The 22,491-nt window shown below is 44.1% G+C and overlaps 1 protein-coding gene across 1 annotated transcript in view; it reads left to right on the plus strand.

Annotated features, from left to right (window-relative positions):
• The first annotated feature begins 240 nt into the window (after nucleotides 1-240).
• The window catches only part of pacrg (PARK2 co-regulated), a 174,219-nt gene continuing 151,968 nt past the window's right edge, over nucleotides 241-22,491 (plus strand). The window contains exons 1-2 of the mRNA XM_080784602.1: nucleotides 241-482; nucleotides 22,193-22,327. Of these exons, the coding sequence (XP_080640728.1) occupies nucleotides 399-482; nucleotides 22,193-22,327 (219 nt within the window). The 5' untranslated portion in view covers nucleotides 241-398. The remainder of the gene's footprint in view (nucleotides 483-22,192; nucleotides 22,328-22,491) is intronic.

Genomic DNA, 22,491 nt, shown 5'->3' on the forward strand with positions numbered 1-22,491 from the left:
CCAAGGTATAGGGACTGCACACTCAGGGAACAATTAAAGACGGACAACTTATACTGCAATAACCGCATCATCAACTTATGTATTATTTGTTTATTTCTCTTTTTGAAGTCTATGCCTGCTAACTATACTTGCACGGCACCTCCCACGGCGTTTTTTTGGATGTGCAGGAGTCCCCTTTTTTTATATCCGTCTCAGCAGTGGCGCGCGGCGTGGGGTTCCCACGGCAACGGCTCAGGGAAACTAGACCGGGGGAAGCGTCTTCGTCTTGCAAGTTCCATAGCAACCCGTCCCTAACAAACACCAGGCGACATGTTTTGTTAGCAGCACTACATTAGGTTGCACATTAAGAAAACGTTTACGTTTGAAGGCGAGGCATACTTTCATTTTCCACGTGCAGAATGAGACCACTGCACCTCTCCAAGAACAGCATGGAGCTAAAAACAGAAGGTTTTACCGTCAAGTCAAATATGAGGAACTCTGTGGTAAGTAAATTCTGGCGTTGGTATACAGTCAGTAAGCAAACGTTTGTCGTCTTTAGCGAACTTTGTCCACGTAAAACGCCACATGTCTATTTATTATGAGTTAAATTGATACACTGTAGCCTGTAGGACTATACGTTTCTGACGTCCATGTTATGTAGCCAGCTATAATTGTTTACTTGTTTAGTTTAAACTAAACAATGAAGCTCACCAAGCCTTAACACGCCATAATTATGGCGTGTTAAGGCTTGGTGAGCTTAATTGTCAAGTTTAGAGAGAAAAAGTCCGTTCCAACTACATTATCGACACGACGACACCTGGCAGGATCTGATGTAATTAATTGCACAGTGCACACTTGTCGGCTACACAAAAACTTCGCTTCAAAGCTATTTATTGTGCCAGGCAGTTGAGTCATGTATCAGACAGAGTCATATACCTGTAGGTCGCCCAATGCTTTCCCACCTCCAGTTTATCAATATCCTGAGTCCTGACAACACAATTAACAAAACTCAAAAGCAAGGGCAGCATCAAGTTTAGCCAGTTTAGCCTTGCTTCTTGCTTGGCCACGAAGTAGCCTAAATAGTGTAGAGAAATAGAGAAAAGAATAGGATGACTAGCATATCATTCCATTAATTGACTAGGCCTGTGTGTGTGTGTGTGTGAGTGAGTGAGAGAGAGAGAGAGTGAGTGGGGGGGGGCATGAAGTACTGTAAACAGGATTTTGTGTGGATAAGCTTGAATAGTGAAGTTGCTAGGACACCTATTATAGGTTTCATTAGCCTATACAACAGGTCGTTTCTAGCAATCTGATATAGCCGTGCTTAAACCCAAGTGGAAGTAGTATAAGAGAGTGGCGACACATTTTGCAGCGAGATCAATGTTTGGAACTATAGCCAATTGGCACTATGGGCTATAGTTCCATTGGCTATAGTTCCAAACATTGGAACTATCCCATTGAGACAGAATGAGCACTTCCGCGTTCCATTGTTACAGACAAAACAAACATTAAACTCTGTCCATTGTCAATGGACAGAGTTTAATGTTTTAATGTTTGTCTAGACAAGACAAACATTAAACCTGCAAGGAGGGGCAAAAATTACACCCGTGTGAAGTGAGGGGTGCTCTTATCATTATACATACAGCATACTATACATCATCTCATGAACAACTGAATTTATGTGATTGGTTGGTTAAATTTTCATCATATTTGGTGGACTCAGATTATCATTAATGCACTTCTGTGCTGCCTTTCCGGAGTTCCAGCAGCATTGCAGGGGTGCATTAATGACGGTAAAGCACACCCTCTCGTGTAATATTGCTTAATTGAATAACAATTAAAGTTATTCAAGAACCTTTGCAGACTGAATCAAGACTTCCAGAGCCAGAAGTGAGCTCACTCAAACTTTGGATTTTAAGAAAACATATATTTTCCCCTCATTTTGTGGTTTATTAAAATATTCCTTTATTTTGTTCATAACCTTATCCTCATATTTATTTATTTATGCATCTTTTCTCCATGATTTCAAAGCATACATTTAAAGTTAAAAGTGTCTGACTGTGTTGGTGCCTTCTGTCTTGCTATAGTGCATATTCACATAAATAAATATGAATTTGTAACTCGGAGATTGTACAAATGTAACCAAATGGAGCCACAGGGGTCCACTCTCAGAGTTAAATTAATAGAGGATTTTTCTGTAGTGTGTAATTGGTCCCTGATCATGCTAGAGCTGTTGTCTGAATGTACATAGCTTCGAGTAGAAGAGGAGGCTCATTTCCAAAGGTACTCAAGTCTGGTCTGACTTTCAGCACAAATGAAGATAGATCGGCAATGTGTAATAGGCCCAGATACTGCAGCACATCTGTCTTTATCGGTGGACTATATTGATTGGTCAAGTAAAACTGTCCTTGTGGTGCCAGGAAAATAGGTTAAGATGAGAAATTCTGATGAGTTAGTTCTATAGATTTAGGCTTTGTGTATGCTCTTGGGATCCTCCCATTGAGCCACAGTATACTAGACCAGTGCACTGGCCTACTCGAAAACAATGCAAGTCGGGAACAAAGCAAGTTGGAATGGAATTGCTCTTATGTGTCCTACTGGTATATATATACTGTATAAGTGTATATACTTAAATGTATATATTATTTGGGGCATGTCATGTGGTCTACCTGCACTGCCTTTGATCTACCTTTTGGGCACCCCTGGTGTTGTCTTTCTGAAGATATTTTGAAGTCTATAAGGCGTTTTTGACATTTTGTTTCCTGCATCTTGTTTTGTTTTGATGTTGTTTTGTTGACAGCGTTGGCCTGGTTCATGGTGAGACAAGTGCAGTAGGGCACTGCATCAGAAGTTGCATCAATAGCAGTAGCTCGATATATGAATGCAGCTAACGTGTGAGCCTTATGTGCCCTATCAGCAGTCCCCTGGCTCATACTTCCATATCTTTCTTTTACAGCCTCTCCCAAGCCGACTGGCAAGCCGGGGAGTTTGATGCAAACAGTTTTAACTAGCTCTATCTAGTTAGGGGCGGGGGGGGGGGGGGGGGCTTACGGGCACAGGCATCTGCCACGTCCTCAGAATTATGTCACACTTAAAATAATTAGAAGTAATAAGTGATGTTGGAAAGGGCAGCAGCATGCAGTGATTGTAGAGTCTGCCTTTCAAAGTGCCGGGCCGGGCAGCGAGGTTGAAGGGGCGATCAGAGCCATCATTGACTTCCTCCTCATCGTTTGAAGGTCATCAACAAATCTCCTGTCAGGAGTGTTGAGGCGGAGGGGCCCTGGCTAAGCCCTTCAATATTCACCATGTCTCCAGAGGATCTCGCTATGGCTGGAGGCACCGCTGAATAAATCCTCAACAAAACCATTACATTTTTCGGAGGCTGAGTTCTGTCTGTTTGCCTCTCTCTTTTTTTTCTCCTCCCCTGTGGTCACTGACATATCGCTCTGGATGGGGCAGCCTTGCTGAGAGCTGTGATTTGTAGATAACGACAAGGCCATTTGGAGCCTTAAAAGGGTACGGGGACTTGAAGCATAGGCTTATTATGCTGTAAAGTATTTGTGGTCATAGAAACTGAATCAATACCATAGGCCCCTGAAATGGCCTCCATCTTTTCCTGTTGATTCATCTCTCAGCAAAAAGAAAGAAAGAAAGAAAGGCTTTTTATATTTTAGTGGGAGGTCGTCATGTCACCTGGTGTGTGAGGCAGAGGGAAGAACAAAAGCTGTTATTTTCTGTGTCAGAAGCTTATACCAGATTGGGTGACAAAGAATAACATGGATTTTAGGTGAGAGCATTAGCATCTGCCAAGTGTTGTTTGCCACCGACAGCTATGATTGCATCTTCGAACCTGAATGTCAAAGCAAAAGCATACAACAATGGCCCAGTTTCCCAAAGGACACGACACCTCTTACAGACTTACACCATGGTGTAAGAAGTGGTGTTGCACATGCTCAGTTGCTCCTCTAGGCCATGCAATGGTAGGCCTCAGGTCTACCATTCTGAAATTTAATATAATAATATTTGCTGGACAGCTGACAGTAGGCTTTACTCTTATTTTTTCATATATATATATATATATATATATATACACACACACACACACACACACACACACACAGTCACACACACACACACACACACACACACACACACACACACACACACACATAAATATTATATATATATGTTTTATATATATATATATATATGTGTGTGTGTGTGTGTGTGTGTCTGTGTTTGTGTATGTATATATTTGTGTGTATATATATAGCTTTCCTTGGAAACGAATGACTATTGTAACCTGTTACTAACATGCACAGGTATTGCTGCAGCTCATCTGTATTCTGTAAATTACATAATTTGTGCAATAACATGTGCAATAAATGCATGGCACCTCAGATTCTCTTTCAGGACCCCCCCCTCCCCCCTTAAGTGGCAAGTTGCAATCTGCTCTCCACAAAGTATTATATGTTCCATTATGAGAGTCGGAATCCATCTGATGAGAGATTCTATACATTTCTGTATGCCTCTGCTCCCTGTGTCCTACATGCTACATGAGAGAATACAAGCATGATCCTTTTAAAGACAGTGTATTGCACAGTTCACCTGAGAGGGCAAATCGATGCAGACTACACACACGTAATCCCAGCCTCAGCTTCAGTGTGGCTGCCGTGGTTCTGTAAGATTGCTGTTCCTAGCCGGCCCTGATAGACCGTTTCTGTACAAGCACACCTCATTTACCGTTTGCTCGGCCTCTGGGATTACAATTGAGCTGGGCAACAGCATTCTCACGTCCGTGTGTTCCTCCTCACCCCCCACCACCATCACGCCTCCTTCCCCCATGCAACTGATCAACCCCAGGGAAAAAGATGGAGACTCCATACTAGCAAACGTGACCTCCATATCTTAAGCAGTAGTATAATACTACAAGCTCACAACGTAAAACAACACGTTGTGGGCTTGTGTATTGGCTGTTTTTGGTGTGGGACACCATCGTATGATGGAGTAGGCTATAAATTAGGAGTCTTATTTTCCTTGTCCCACATAGCATGATCCGTACTGAGCAGGTGGCTTTGCCCCCTTGGCTGTAACTCTCCCTCATGCTGTCCCCCTCTGCAGGACCGCTCTGTGCTTGACCTTTATTCAACCAGGCAGGTCACTTAAGCACACACAGTGTTTATTTACAAAGGTGGGCCAGTAAGAAATTTCCCTCAGTTTAGCTGCCTGTAATACAGTTTACAAACATTAAATTCAAAGACACAGTAGCACATAGGATAAACATACATACATTTATACTATACAATACTTTATACTTTACTATTTATACTATATAGTTTTTTTTTTAACACAATGTTATGTAAAACAAGAAATATTACATAGTCATATTTGTCAGGTGAAACAAACGCTGCATCTTTCCTGCTCTCCAGGTTGCTCATAACATTAGGCAGTGTTATCAGATGCGCCGCTGCGGTGTGTGCATATGGTTGTTGGGTGAAATCAGCCCTTCTGTGGTGCGTGGGTCATAGCTTAGGAGGCAGCCTAAGGTCGCCTAGGTCGCTACTACGCGATTGGCTGGCGGCGTTTCTGGCAGCCTTTCAGAGTATGTGTCAGACTCCCATTGGCTTAGGCGGCATGGGGTGGGACTCCCATTGATGACTAGGTCGCTCCATTGATGACTACTACTACTACATTTCATGAGCTTTCATTAGTCAGGTTTCACCTGACAATTGTTTTTATAATATTGCATTGTTGTTGTGCAGTTTGCCAGTATGCCTACACCAACAAGTTACAGTTTACATCCGTGTCTGTCTACTGCTCTACTCTAAACTAATATGGTAAATATTGTGTGACTTTGAAGGAATAATGATGTGAGGTCAAATGGATGTTTGTGCCAAATATTATTGTATTCCGTAGGTGGTACTGCGATATTGTGTTCACAAAAATGGAACGTATGGAAGTTAGTCTGTACATATTATGGATGTACGTGCATTATGGACAACCCAAAGACATAAGGCTCTGGCCACAGCTGGTGCTGGCAGAGGCATAACAAAACTGTAGAAATATACACCGCAGGGTGGAGAGGAAAAATAAATCACCATCATCACATACAGTAACAACGTGCCACAGTAATGAGATACAGATCAATGCATCATTAGTTACTTTGTGTATTATAGAAGGCTGTCTCTGTGAGAATGACCATCATAGTGGTCCGGAAGGCTGTTTCAGGGATGAATTTGTCCGCTCCTTCTTTTGCGCTTATAGTCAAAATCGTTCTTCCTTGTCGTGTGTGTGTGTGTGTGTGTGTGTGTGTGTGCCTCTCTGCGTCTATCGTTCCTTCTTTCATCTCCTGCAGATTGATTTGGACCTATAGAGTAGTAGGCTATCACCACTATAGACACATGTTATCCTTTCTGGTAAGCACTTGTGACCTGGAGACCTGCATTTCCTTGACCATTGATTCATCAATTGACCTCACACTGATTCATCAATTGAACATTGCTGACATGGAAATCTGGCTGCCCACCATTGGCCACCTTTCTTAAGACACGTGACTTGCAGGTACAGGGGTCAATGTACCGAAACATTACTTTGTCCATGTCCCTTTCATTGTGAATGCACTTCTGGCACTGCAGACGGGCCGAAAAGACACAGCAAATCCCCTGTTCATTTAACCCATTCTGACCTGAGATCAGATTCATACGAGGTTTCCACTGGAGACACACTGGTCTGATGAACCCATTCTGACCTGAGATCAGATTCTAAAAATGTCAGTCGTTCTTCGAATTTTTCAAAAATAGCAGACCTACAAGCTCGTATCGCGCCACTCGGTGGCGCGATATGAGCTTGTAGATCTGCTATTTTTCAATAGGTAAAGCATAACATGATGCTAACACCAAAATGGGTGCCCGGTTAGAAAGGGTTAAGTAAGTGGACCAGTACGGGTAATTTCAAAAGACCCTCAAGGTCCATTTATGGCTATATGTTCCTCAGTGTCAGAAAAGGAGTCAAGTCGCAGTGAAAACCTTCTTGTATAGCCAATTATTTGTATTATGTAAATCGTATTATAGTACCTATAGTGTACATAGCTCTACTTTGTTATTCAAATGTGTCTACTGATTTATCAAGGCACATGGTAAAGTTTGGTATCTGGCAGACCCCGAAAGGCCAAACTGTGAGGAAACTGATGAGTTTGTAAGACTACACAAGACAGTGTTCATGTACTTCATGCTCCTGCTGTCTGATATCAGCAGATAGATTAGGTTAATTGATGGTGTGGCTTTTGAGATGTGCAAATTGCTGAAATCACCATGACCTTTTCCCCACTTGATGCAAAAGCCACCTGGAAACGGCAGTAGGATACAGAGAAGTGTTTTCCTCAGAATGCTATCATGACCTTATAAGAGGTGATCGGGTATTCATGTCTATTATGTTTGCTCTCCTCGGAGCTTGCTTGACAACTATAGCGGCCTCTGTGTTTGTTATGTTCTCCTTCAAACCCCTGTAGCTTGCATTCTAATTAGATGGCTTTTAATGGAGACTGTTTATTGCTCCTTACAAAGCTCCATTTTCCTCTCTCGAGTTAATTAGGTCTATGTTATAGGGCAAGTAATGTAATGCAGAGGACATCTAGGCAGAGGCCTGTAAACGCTGCCCATTCCCATCAAAGGCAAGAAAACGCAGAGCAATCAAACATCCAAACGCTTTCCTCTTTTTATGTTTTGGAATGCTTTCTGAATTTTCATCAGTAGTTTATTAGGACCTGTCCATTAGTCGACCACCCAAGCAACATATCTCAAAAACCTATGATTGGATTGGCATTGCATTTGCTGTTCACCTTCATGCTTTTCGGAAAATGAATTCTACTGATTTAGGTGACCCTGTGGGCTATCCTGTAGCGCCATCATTAACCCAATTAAGGCCAATAAAGGACGTGGGATTCCATTCTATTCTCCTCCCCCCGTGCGTGCGTGTGTGCGTGCGTGTGTACGTGCGTGTAATCTGCGACCTGACCTAGAGCCATTTCCTGCATAATCATGAGAGTTAGGCCGCCTTGATCCTTTGGTGTGGTTGGTCCATTGAATTCCATGCGTTGAGCTAGGGAATCACTAGGGACAACGCGTGTCAACATGCAACAGGACATATCACACCACAGGGACAACGCTAAAACCGTCTCAACCCTTTGGTGTGGTTAGGGCATTAATCCTACTCCCTGCCCGCCCCCACTGGATGTATGACAATTATTGGCTTTGTGTGTGTTCCCATCCAGACTGCAGTGTATCTTTGACCAAATGATCCTGCCAACCAGAAACTTTAAAGTACTACCTTCTCTTGCAAGATTTGGGTGTTTCACCCAGGGACTGGACCTAATTTGCCTGTCCCTAACCGTAACCTTAACTTCACAAAAACTATGCCTAAACCTAACCTTAACCTCACAGAAACTATGTCTTAACCTCACAACCCCACCCATCCGAGGCGAAACACCCTGGAAAGAGAGAGTCAAATACAAACAGAAAGACAATATGAGAGCGTTTGACCATTTCAGCACCATGGACAGAGACACAATGACATGCTGCGCTAACTGCTGGTCATATTTCTCCACACACACACACACACACACACACACACACACACACACACACACACACACACACACAGAATGTATTGTCTCCCAGCTTTCCAGAAAATAATAGCAAATGCTTGATAGTGGGCTCGATAAGGACCCGTCTCGATGAGCCTGCTCGATAAAGTTATCGTTATCAATAAAACATTACGAGCTCCATCCCTACAGTTAAGTTGACCAAAGTTTGGCGAAAGCTGCTGCTAGCACACCATTATCCGTTAGTGTTTGTCGGTTACCAACGGCTAACGATTATCGGTTGGCCAGCCCTAGATGGTACTGTATAACTTTGGAAATTCACATGCATAGTGATTATTTTGATGACTAATTTAATTGCTTTCACAACTATACTGTAGCTTAAGGTATTGTAAGACATGCAGTCAACAACAACAAAAATAATATCTGAAAGGGAGTTAGGTCTAATAAGCTGGGCCTCACCATTATCACTTCAATTCCCATAAGACTCAGCTGACCTTGACAGAAGAGAATGGTTCCTCCTTAACAGTCTAATCTGTCGGTGTTAGGCATGCATCGCACATACAACCCTGACGTGTGCTCCACTCCAGGGTTGTATGTGGCAGATCACATACTGCATACATCAACATAATGGGAACCAGAGAGAGAAAAATCAATGTATCTGACAACCACTCCAGTACAAATCCAATAATGCCAAATGGTGGCCTTTGTTGTTTTTTGTTGAAATCAACAAGGCAATAATATTGGTCTGACCTTTAGAATTTTGCTGACTAGCAGATATCCCGAAATGTATGGTCTGTACTTTTTTCAGGGCCAGCTACAAATCCTGGTCATATTTATGATGTATAGAAGTTGTAGTCTCAACATTTGTCAAAAAGTACAACTGAATGGTTGTGTCGTAAAACACAACTTGGGAAACATTCCAAATGCCTGCCGAAAATAAAGCAAGAAAGTTTGGAAATTGCCATGGCTAACATTTTCTATTGGGGCTGGAGTAATATAGTGAAATGTGGGACTTTGGCCACATTCTGCATGTGACACAGAATGCACTGCATTGCTTTTCACCTGGAGCAGAATAAGTTAGGGGTGTAACGATACATTTTAACAGCGATACGTACAGTATGTATCACGATATGGTTGACGACACTATTATTGGTTCATTATTATGGCGATGCGATACGATTCAATGATTTGAAATCGATACAGTAACTATTTAGAAAATACATTAAATATGTGTGAAACTTGTGGATGGACCAAGCTATATGGAATGGAAAAGTAATTAAACTCAGCTTTTTCTTTTTTTTTCTTAAAGTACATAGTATTTGATTATTTCCATTCCAAAACGATTCGATACAGATTATTTCCATTGTAAAATGATACGATACAATATTTGCTCTTTACATATCGATATACTTGTTGATACAGTTACTGTATCGTTACACCCCAAAATAAGTACATTTTACGGGCCTTGGAGATTTAAGGTGACGTCCGTGTTCTCTTTGGGATTCCACCTGGGATTATTATGCTCTTTAGCTCGTGCCTCTCGGACTCTGCTGAGTTAAAGCACTACTCAAGTCAAAGGCACGGTAGAGGCAAGAGCTCTGCTGCAGCAACACAATGAAGAAGTTTAGGAACAGGATAATCAGTCTGGCTGGCGAGAAGTCCTCCAATATACTGTCAGAAATGATCCACATCAGGGCCCAGGCAACACCTCCCCTCATTACCCTCGCCGTCCGGACATGCCAAACAAATTCCACTAACGACTGTTTGATCAACACAGCACACAGCATGGTAGGAGAACGAACGACCTGTTCACATCTCTCTCTCTCTCGCTCATTCACTCCCCATTTTCCGTACCCTCTTTCTTAAGCCAGCGGAGAACAAAGGAAAGCACTGAAGGAAAGCAATATAACCTCTTGGCCCTCATCTATCCCCAGAGCACACCGGTGCTTGTCTTGCCTCAGACACAGTTTGCTTGTCCTTTGAAGGCCCTCATCTCTCTTTGATTTCAGCAAAACGGTGCAGCGCTGTGACAGTTGTGTGACTCACCACCTCTCACTCTGACCCCCATCTCTGTAGTTGTTGTTGAGTCCAACTGGGGTTGTTTGGCCTGCCTGTTTGGCTGTCTGAATTAGGTTATTCCATAGCTGCTGGCGTGAGTGCTAATGAACATAGAGAATGTGACCGGAGAGCATACGGTAGGAAGAAGTTCTTTTCACTACAGTGGCCTCTGGATTCAGTGTAGTTATAATTTAGTCGCAAGTTATTGTTAATACTTTCCCACAGACAGACTTGGTGTTAGTATTACGTTATGCTTTAGCTATTTAAAAATAGCAGATCTACAAGCTCATAGCGCGCCACCGAGTGGTGCTCTACGAGCTTGTAGGTCTGCTATTTTTGAAAAGAACGACTGACATAGAAACAGCTTTTTCAGAAAACTGTCATTTTCAAACAGACATTTGTAGAATCTGATCTCAGTTCAGAATGGGTTAATAAACCCCAGGGGGTCCAGGAGGGAGTTGGAACCTGAGACCTTGACCAGCCCCATTTACCCGCTGAGAGCTGTTCATGAGGTGGACAGCCGCTGCCCCCGTCGGCGGGGGATTGGGGCTTAATAGGTTTTAACCACTTTCAAATCAAAGTTCACATTTTCTCACTTACAGCACAAGCTCTCACTTACAACACAACGTATTGTGAGCTTGTAGCCCTACTATTTTGAACATTTTCAAACGCCAGGGTGAAAGTACTGTAGATAAGACAATCATGCCAGAAGCATGTGACTTGTGACCTCTGCTACGGTGATGACAGTGGGACTGATGCTGCTCTGTCACACAGCCTTGACTGATAGCTGTCAACAGGAATTGATGATGACATAGTACATACACACCAGTTTTACTCTCACAACAACATCAACAGCCTGCCTACTGTATGTACAGTATGTATGTTGTTGGATCGATGGAAGGATAAATGGATGTATGGACGGACGGACGGACAGACGTATGGATGGATGTTGGAATAAATGGATGGATGGACACTGGACAGTATAGATAGATGATCATGGATGGATGGATAGATTGATTGATGGGATAGATGGACGGACAGATGGACTGGTATATGGATGGATGGGAGAAGCAGGGTGACTTGATAGTCACCCTGCTACTTGATAGCAGCAAATATCCTCCTCAGGAACAAAGTAGTTTTCAGTGGCACTATCCCTGTATACTCTTGGAATAAATAATCTACATAGCAGGGGTTGGATGAACACCAAGTGCTTGGAGTTTGCCTGCAATTTTGCCTTTGCCCGTGTTCATGTGTGTGCGTGCGTGTGTGCATGCGTGCGTGTGTGTGTGTGTGTGTGTGTGTTGTTCCTGGCATGTTTGACTCCCCGCTGGTTCGATGAAACTAGCTCTTCAGTGTTTGAAAGAGTCACAGGCAGCAGCAGGCAGCAGGCTCAGTGTGAGATTTGAGGTAACAGAAAGAGAAAGCTGCGTGTTTGCATGCATCTGGGGAGAAAAGTTGTAGCTCCCCCCCCCCCTACAGAGGCTGGCAGGCTCAATGGACTCTTAGCACATCAAGAGGCATTTTATGTTAAAATAATTCCTTATTTATATCGTTTTTATTTGTCATACAACAGCGTCACTGGCCAGAGCTCACAACACGTTAGGCATTATAACAGGCATTAGATGGACAGGGTGACTGTCTAGACTCTGTCTAGGGTGTCTACTGGTAGGGCTGTAGCCCCCGCTATCATCTCAGTTAAGGTCAAGCTTCCGACCACGCAGGTCTCTCTCTGCTGTCTGTGAGCAAATCGTTATGTTATTTTCTTTAACGAACAGCTTGACGGGCAGCAGGACGGATTTCCACGAAGAGAAGCTAACACTGGGCATGTGATAAGACCGAGGGGCCTGGGGTTCATTTTGTAATACATACTAATCGCCCTAGATAATGTTCACCACTGTTAAACAGTCTTGCGGTATCAGATTCTGGAACCTGTATCTTTTACCATGTGCAGTCTCCTTATCTCCCCCAGCCTTCCCTCACCACCTGAGGGTTGTGCTTGGTATAACTGGTAGAGAGTTGGTGGGTGCAGCGAGATGTCTTTTTCTCATCTCTCGTCATCGTGTCTGCAGTAGGCATGTAACGGTATACAGTACATTACGGTAATATTGAGGCAAAAACAGCCACAGTGTTGATACCGTGAGATTTCCGAGCTCCAGGTAATTTAATATGCGGTGCTGCCGGCACAACATTAAGATCAGTGTCAGTGAAGACAATACGTGATAAAGACGGTAAAGACAATGACGTCTGTCAGAACAGCTTTGCAGTCGTTAGGTCCATACTACATACATATAATGGACCCTTACGGGTCCATTTGGTTTTGTCGGGGCGTCAGAATTAACGGTGGATGCGTCCCACCGCACGTGACGCATTGTCTAACAAACTTCAGGTTCCAAACATCCTGAAGTGTTCTATGATCACGAATAGCGGAGCACGAATAAGACCTTCCGGTGGCTGATCTCTTCAGAATAAATGTACCCTTGATACTTGAGAGTAAACAAAAACGATTAATTTGCACACACAAAACGGAAGTCTCATTTGTGATCGTGGAATGGAGGTCAAACATCCATCCATACATCCAAACTAACGTTAACTGACAAGTCATTCTTATTCTGTCAGTACTGCAACTTTCCGACACTCCCTTTAAAGGCACCTGTACAGTCCCTACAATACTCACTCCCTTTAGAGGCACCTGTACAGTCCCTACAATACTCAAACCATTCACTTGATTGGCTAAATATTGTTCTTCGAAGAATAATACTCTTTTTGTTTGTTTGTTGATTGGCCCTAGTAGCAAAAATAAAATAAAGAATATATGAAAAAATTATAATAATACTGTAAATCCCACAGTACATGGTATATACTGTATATACTGTCACCATACCGTACTGTAAAATCTCATAACGTTACATGCCTAGCCATGATCGGCACCCCCACCACTGCTCTGGGCGTGTCGTGTAGTGACTATATAGTCTGCTTTCTTCAACCCCACGGGGCTCTTACCTAAATCTCTCTCTGTGCTGTCACATCACTTCCCCATACACCCCTGACTGATGATACTGATGTCCCCCCTAATGGCTTGTGAGCTTCATTCACCTGCCTGTGTTGTCTACCTGCTAGGCTCTTCCCACGCATTCACCTGCTTGCATGCCAAACCAATGGTTTCCTCTTCCTCTCGTATTGTCCATACGCCTCTCTGTCTGTCTGTCTGTCTGCTGCTGTCTCTCCTCTCGTTAACTGTCTCAGTGTCTGTCTGTCTTATTTGCCAGCATGTTTGTCCATCTGCCAGTAGAAGTGTGCGAACCACTGCGCTGTAAAATGGCATACTCACAGTTTAGCATTTGGCTCCGTCACGCGGCTACACTCCGGAACCGCTCAAAAGATACTTTGGACATCTCTAGGACATTAATATTCTACAAGGTTCTCGTCAGTCATAAAGGCAGTTATGAGGAAGTTTATTGATGAAACGGAAGTAAGGAACTTAGTCGGTGAATAAAGCCCTGAGGATGTTCCGAGTCCTCTCCCAGCGCTGCAGCAGCAGGTAATATAGCAGTGGGTCAGGGCCACGGTTTTTCCGTGTGTGTGTCATTAATTTGATGGCCCAGCTCGGTATTTTAATACCTTCATGTGTCGTTACTGATTAGGGCCGTAAAGACAAAAGCGTCAGACCGCCACGTGCCCAGAACTCTAAATAGTCACGATCCATTAACTACTGTTCTCCATTCAAGTGCTTGACCCTAAGGACACACTGTACACACATAGACACAAATATACAGACTGGCAAATGGAACCACACATGCGCACACCGTGCAGGCACACAAGAATGCACACACACACACCAGTGGCGCAGCCAGAAATGCGATTCTAGATGGGCCTCGCTATGGCTAGGTGGGCCGGCGCGTGCGTTGCGATCGTGCACACACACACACACACGCATGTTTTAATCATTTTGCAATACTATGCTTCTGTAATAGTGTGCACACTGGGGACATTTGCTATCATTTTTCCCATGAACACTTTTTCATTAACTTGGTCTTGTTTTCATCTGTAGAGCAAATTGTTATGCTCTTAGGTTTTTCTCAGATGCATGCTAATTCAAGCACACAGCCCAAGGTGTGTGAAAAAAACATCATAAAAAACCTTTATCATTGTTTTGTTATCAATCTCCCCACTGTCAATCCATGCTCTGGTGTGGCTCTTCTGAATTCACATTAGTTCTCTTTCAGCACCAATATGAAAGTCCATTCCAGAAAGGCTTACGTTGCATATGCATAACTACACACACCACATGGCAAGAGGCAATGGAAGATAATGTTTTATTCAGATCTGTCAAACAGTAGTTTGGATTCATGTTTTCAGATAATAGGTCAATCTTAAAATAGACAAAAAGCTGCAGCATTGTACTAGTTTCTGACTGCTTAAAGCTGCAATCCGTATATGTTGTGTCTCTTCCGATGGAGAGAGGTAATTGCAACAACATTATCCAAAGTACAATGCGTGTCCAATCCGATGCACTCTGCTTGACATTGTCAACCAGTAAGTGTCCTAGCGGTGACATTTCTCAATGGAAAAGTATAGGGGACAACCTCCAACCACCGCAGATGTCCTAGTTATTATATTCACGTATGGATTTGTCATTGTATTCGTTCAGAAAACTCCTGGAATGTAGCTTTAAAACACAAACGCATGCACATATATCCTCATTACCAATTTTAGACTTTTCCAGCATACTACAAAACATTGTAGATTTATTGTTTTGTACGATTTGAACATTTCCCATTTACATGATTAAATGGACTATACATGCACGGAACTGTACATTTATTTATCCTCTACCTTTGTTCACATTTACTGTGGTAACGATGTTCTTACTGCTGCCCCAATTTCAGGATTACATTTTCCATTTGCTCCTCTGCTACACATAAACAACAGTCCTGATACTGAGTTCAATTGAATTGAATAAAATTGTATTATATTGATTGGTTTAGGGCCAAAATACATTTCTGATCTTGTGCGATATGATCCATCCAGCTCTCTCAGGTCATCTCGAAAAGGTCTGCTTTCTGTCCCTAAAACCAGAGGGACAGAGAACAGAGAGGGGGGGGGGTTGTTACGAGCAAAAGTAATAATATAGCAACCGTAAAAACATTAAAACTATCATACAGCAATAACAATTATACAAGTAGTTGCAATAGCAGTAGCGAGAACTATGGCAGCAATAACACAAATAGCAGGCACAGAGGCAGTATAATAACAACAATGAACAGTATATACAGTATACTGAAATGGCATAATAGTGTAGGATAGTATAGGAGCACAAACACCTTTTGTGGCACTGCCGATCCAACTGACATGTAGAGAACTCTGTTCTGGTATAATATAATAATATTGTTAAGATAATATATAATGGTGTAATATAAATAACACAGGCTGCTTCCTTTCTGCTCCCGTATTGCCGAGTGAAGCAGTGTGTATTTTGTGTGGACTGCTTGTGTTCAGACTGTGGTTTTCCATTCACTTAACAAAGCAGTAGTAGTAGGGTAATATACCCCCCTTTTTGCCGTGGTCCTGATTCATTGTGTGCCATCATCACCACTGTGGTTTGGTGATATGAATCAACCAATTGGCTCTGCAAGCACACGGCCACCCTGCTACCTGCCTGATATGTGGGCCACACACAGACAAGATGGAGCACTCTCAGTGCATTCTCTCTCTCTCTCTCTCTCTCTCTCTCTCTCTCTCTCTCTACTCTATTCTTTTCACCCTCCTCTCTATCTCGCTCTGCTCTCTTTCCGTTACACTCTTCTTTCTATGCACCCTAACTTGACTCGCGTCTCACTGGTTTATAGTCAACTAAAATGCATTTTGTCGGGCTGTGATAATGTCATAATGCTCGATTTATAATAGTAGATCTACAAGGTCACAACGCATCGCGATTCGGCTTAGGAGCGTGGCACGCACACACTATACCAAGCATGAGATAATAAAGCAATAAGCCACACGGTTACCGTGGATTTTACAATGGCTAGAGGTGTAGGCAGACCTGACCCTCTCAGCCATTGTAAAATCCATGGTAAGCTGGGACCTTGCGTGGCTTATTGCTTTTCTAAAACGGTTACAAACATATTGCAATATTAACCTAATAAAACGATTAAATTTACCCACCAGACTCTGGTGGGTGAATTTACACACACACACACACACACACACACACACACACACACACACACACACACACACACACAATTTACAATTTACAATTTACAATTTAGGCATTTAGCAGACGCTCTTAATCCAGAGCGACTTACATTAAGCAAGAACAAAAAGCATGGGAATACATCACATAAAAACATTTATCATGAAACATGCGTAAGATAAGAAAGTAACAGTGGAATATCTATAATGAAACTATACATATAAGCTATACATCTATACTACTATGCTACACATATGTACTATGACGTGCTATGACTACATACAATGCACTTATGCTGTCTACATAACATGCTATAAGTCTGTATCAAATGCTATCTAAGTCTAGATAGCATTGTCACACACACACGTAGTGGAGAGCCTCTGTCTGTCTATCAGTCCTTGGTCCTTGAGGGGGTTTCAGGTGGTCCCCAGCTAAATGATGGAGAGTTGGAAACCAAATGGATCTTTTACTCTTGAGAGCGTAAAAAAGTTTTGAGGGGCGCTAGCCCCTCCTGTACACAGGTTTAATGTTTGTCTTTAGTTCAATGTTTGTTTTGTAGACACATTGACAATGAAGGGAAAATGTACGTCATAATGTGTCATTTACATCATATTGTCTCTTTATTGTTAATGGCGTTTAATGTTTGTTTGCACCGTTTGTTTTATATCACGATTAATACATCACCTAATCAACATGAGTTAGACTGTAATATATTAGCGCCCCTCACTTCACATGGGTGTGATTTTTATAATCAAAGTAACTAGATGTATAGTGGAGTATAGAAGTAAAAGTATTGTAAAATTGTACTTGGATGCGGGAAGGAAAGCTGGCCGTCTGCTTGGAGGGAGTTTTCAATAACCCTTCAACCAGGAACAGAAGGCAAATACAGAGAGAGAGAGAGAGAGAGAGAGAGAAGTTGCCGTCACTGAGCCCCTTTTGCCGCCTCAGTAAACAGGTGATGCAATGCACCCACGTGCAGTCAGTGGTGCACCCTCGGTACCCCCCTCGCAAATGCAATGCAGCAAAAATGCAATTTTGCCCCGAAAGGGGAAAAAGGGGGGGGAAGTGTGGAACGAGGTAGATGGATAGACACACAGACAGACAGAGAGAGAGAGAGAGAGAGAGAGAGAAAAGAGAGTGATGCATGTTGGTAACGGCGAGGCATGCAGGGATGACAGTGAATTGACGGCCCCTCGCCAAACATCTATCACAGGCGTTCATGGAGGCGTTTTGGGCGGTTGTGGGGAGGGAGAGAGACATAGGAATGGAGGAATGGAGGAGAGCAAGAGATAGAGAGGGGGGGGTAGAGAGGGAGGGAGAGAGAGAGAGAGCTGGAGGCTCGTGCAGCCTCAGTGATGGATCACCTCCACGCTGCAGCGCCCTCGCCACGCCGAACTCACCCCTCACAATTGATGAGCCACACCTCCTGTCTCCCCGTCTCTCTCACTCCTCTATCTCCTCCTCTCATCTCCGCTCTAACCCCTTCACCCCCCGTTTGCCTTATACCTCTCTCTCTCTCTCTCTCTCTCTCTCTCTCTCTCTCCCCATCCCACTGGCATCTCCTCCCATTCTCCTCTGTCTTCCCTTTTCTGTCATTCTCTTGGTCTATCTCTCTCACTGCCATTCCAAGCCTCCCCGTCTTTATTCCGTCTCTCTCTCTCTCTCTCTCTCTCTCTCTCTCTCTCTCTCTCTCTCTCTCTCTCTCTCTCCCGTCTCTCGCTCTCAGCGGGCTGCGGGCCCATGGAAGCACCATACTAATAAGGTTAGAGGGAGCATCTCTGTTTCTGAGGATGACACCTTTATAAATGACAGGAGCCGAGGGGCCCTGCTGCCTGTGGCCAATCGCCTCCACATGGGGTGTGTGTGTGCGTGTGTGTGTGTGTGTGAGAGACCTGTGTGGGTCGGGTGAGGTGAGTTTAAGTTGGTCGGAGTGGACAACAGCATTAGGAGGAAACGGATCTGCAGGCTGACTGAAGGGGATGGAGAGAAAAGATGGCCCACAGCTCCTCTGACCACCGCTGCCTTGTTACGACTCCCTGGTCTGACCACCGCTGCCTTGTTACGACTCCCTGATCTGACCACCGCTGCCTTGTTATGACTCCCTGATCTGACCACCGCTGCCTTGTTATGACTCCCTGATCTGACCACCGCTGCCTTGTTATGACTCCCTGATCTGACCACCGCTGCCTTGTTACGACTCCCTGATCTGACCACCGCTGCCTTGTTACGACTCCCTGATCTGACCACCGCTGCCTTGTTACGACTCCCTGATCTGACCACCGCTGCCTTGTTAAGACTCCCTGATCTGACCACCGCTGCCTTGTTATGACTCCCTGATCTGACCACCGCTGCCTTGTTATGACTCCCTGATCTGACCACCGCTGCCTTGTTACGACTCCCTGATCTGACCACCGCTGCCTTGTTACGACTCCCTGATCTGACCACCGCTGCCTTGTTAAGACTCCCTGATCTGACCACCGCTGCCTTGTTACGACTCCCTGATCTGACCACCGCTGCCTTGTTATGACTCCCTGATCTGACCACCGCTGCCTTGTTAAGACTCCCTGATCTGACCACCGCTGCCTTGTTAAGACTCCCTGATCTGTGCACCAGAGGCACAGCTGCAGACACTTCCACTCCTTTTATTGCCTTTTACACCTCCATCTCTCTTGGTAGCCTGCATGCCACCTCACAGGCTCAATTTATGCATGGCAGTGGTGGAAAAGGTACTCAAAGTTTTACTTATAAGTAAAAGTATCAATGCTGCAATAGAAAAGAACAAATGGGAAAAGACAGTGATGAGATGAGAGGTGATGAGAGTACAGTTTCAGGCTGCAGCAACTGAGTCAGCTGGAGTTGATGTCGGCAGTGTAAATGAAGTCGACAGGCTGTCCATAGTAGAGTAGAACAAAATGATAACTAAATTATATCACTACCATGCTCACCACCAAGATGTAACACTCACACATTCATACTCTGGAATACTTTTCCCTGTCCTTTGTGAGTGCTGTATAGAGAGTGACAGTGTGTCAATTCCCCTGTGGCTTCTCAGCAGCAAGTCTATAGTTTATTCTTGACCGCTAGAAGGTAAACTAGGTACAGGCTGGCATCGTGTCTCTCGTTAGGGGGATACTGAAACAGTGTGTGTGTGTGTGTGTGTGTGTGTGTGTGTGTCGTGCATGCATGTGCATGCCGTACATAAGCATGTGTGGGTGTTATGGCTGATAATTGGAGAGAAAGCAGGGGAGCTGCTGTGAAGGGTATTACACCTTGGCCATGGACCTTGGCGGTTCACCTCGGCGGTTGTCATCATTCCTGGCCACTCAGCCAGTCAATACAGTTTGGGTTCATTCTGTCCTGCTCACTAGCCGGTCCAGTCAATACAGTCTGGGTTCATTCTGTCCTGCTCACTAGCCGGTCCAGTCAATACAGTCTAGGTTCATTCTGTCCTGCTCACTAGCCGGTCCAGCTCGGCCTATTTTTGGCCCTCCTGTGCTGTGCCGTGCAGCGTGGCTCAACAGCCGTCCGAGCTGCCTGGATATGAGGGCTTTGTTGCTCCAGCTTGCTGATACAGTACGCCATTGATCTGCAAGCTTTTCCACTGCCTATTTCCGCCCTGCATGGACTGTGTGAGACACAGAGGAATGGCCATGACAGACATACAGACACCGATCTGTACTCTGTACAGTATACAAGGGGTCGTGGTTCATGACATCAAAGAGCATCATGTACTTGAGGACAGTTTGTCCTGAACAATCGTGTGAAGGTGTATTCTAATGAGACAGACTCTCACGCGTTGCAACTTGCTTATTCCTGATGAATGGGGGTTAAAACAATACAAGGGTACATGTCCACAGGCGACAGGCGTATGGCCTAACATTTGTTGGAATGGATTTCATTTTGAATATAACAGAAGGGCTTACTGTGGAGTGCCTTTTTATTCTCGTGGTTTACATGCATTGTTAGTCACAGACATTTTGTTTGCGTACTGTCTCTCCTGCAGGTACGCAAACTTGTGCCTATTAATTCAGCATATTATTATTCAGTACTCTGCGGCATAGTAAACAAACGCTCCGAGCGGATCCATTTGAAATGCCTGCACCACAATCCCACGGTGCATTAAGACTGTTTAAATGCAGTGCAGAGAGACGCCCCCACTCCAGATCCCTTGTAATGGGTTCCTCTCTTTTCCCTTTTCTCCGGGGCCTTGCCGTGCTCACACCAGTTGCGCCTCATAACAGGAGAAACTTGAAATGCATTATTTTCTGATTTGGTTGCCACTCCAGGGACCTTTTTATTATTATAATTATTTTACACATTTTGTAAAATGTTTTTTCGTATTATGCAATAAGCAGGCAACACTACTGCCAGACATGTAAACACAAACTCAACCAGAACCCAAAACAACATAAAAGTCTCTGCAGTTGTTCTGAAGGGGACAATCACGTCAATGATATACTCAGAAACCAGTTTGGCAGGGTTCTCCGTACCACTGCAAATACCAGTCCCACTGCACTCTGACTCCGTCTCTCAATGGGAGGTAATCTGAGGATTAATGGCAGTGACACATCTGCCAGTCATGTAGCAGTGCGACACAGATGGCGAGGGATGCGCACGGAGGGGACGCAGGCTTGGAGATGATTGGCTCCAGCGATCTGCCGCTCGCCTGCCACAAGATGCCGTTACAAACCTTTAATGTATTCAATCACTCGCTGTCTAAATTCCTCAGATGTTGAAAACGTACGTCTCCGGTGCAACCTGTGGATCTTCAGTCAGTCGACGCGTAGAAGAGTTCATTTGCCTGACACTTGGCCCTAATGTACTTGTTCCTGAATGAGTGTTCCTCCACAGCTGCTGTTGTGTCGTTTATTGTCACTAATGTGATATTAATACACTGTAGCAGACTCATTCCGTTTGTGCACTTCCATTTGACTCTAATGCGTTTGTACTGAGTTGGAGTTATTGTGTGAAAACTATTGCCACCGTCAGCGTCCCTATACCACCACAACAACAAAAATAACTGCAGCCAATACAGAGGGAGAGAAAGGATGATGCTAGCAATGCCTCTGGCAGTGCCTCTGGCCGCAGGGCCAACACACACACTTTCACAGACAGTCGGGCACATTATTTATAGTATTTTTTGTAGTCTGTCTGTCTGGGTGGAGAGGAACAACATTCACGTCTATCTCCCTGAATTACTTTTAAGAAAATGGATTGGGAGTGATTCTATTCCAGTAGGACAAATCCCCCTTTGCTCTCGCTCTCTCTCCCTTTTTAGTTCCTTCACCACTCATCTCGTTTCTTGTCTGTATTCTATCTCCCCTTCCATGTCTTTATATATATGTTTTGGTTTGCTGTCCATCCAGGTGGTGGGACCGCCTGCAGCAGGGGCTTTCCGTGAGCGTCCAGCCAAACCCACGGCCTTCCGCAAGTTCTACGAGCGCGGGGACTTCCCTATTGCTCTGGAGCACGACACCAAAGGCAACCGCATCGCGTGGAAGGTAGGCGATGGTGCTCTATGATGGTAATGTCGGCTCACATGGCCTCTTGCATTGTAACATCACCGACAGGGCCAAGGCTCTCAAGAGCATTAAATAACCTTTTAGTAGAAAGCACAAGACCATTGGGACCCAATTAGAAACTTGCAAATGACCTTAAGATAGAA

Source organism: Protomyctophum bolini (genome assembly GCF_963924005.1).
Source record: "Protomyctophum bolini genome assembly, chromosome: 15".
In the NCBI taxonomy this organism is placed as follows: Eukaryota; Metazoa; Chordata; class Actinopteri; order Myctophiformes; family Myctophidae; genus Protomyctophum; species Protomyctophum bolini.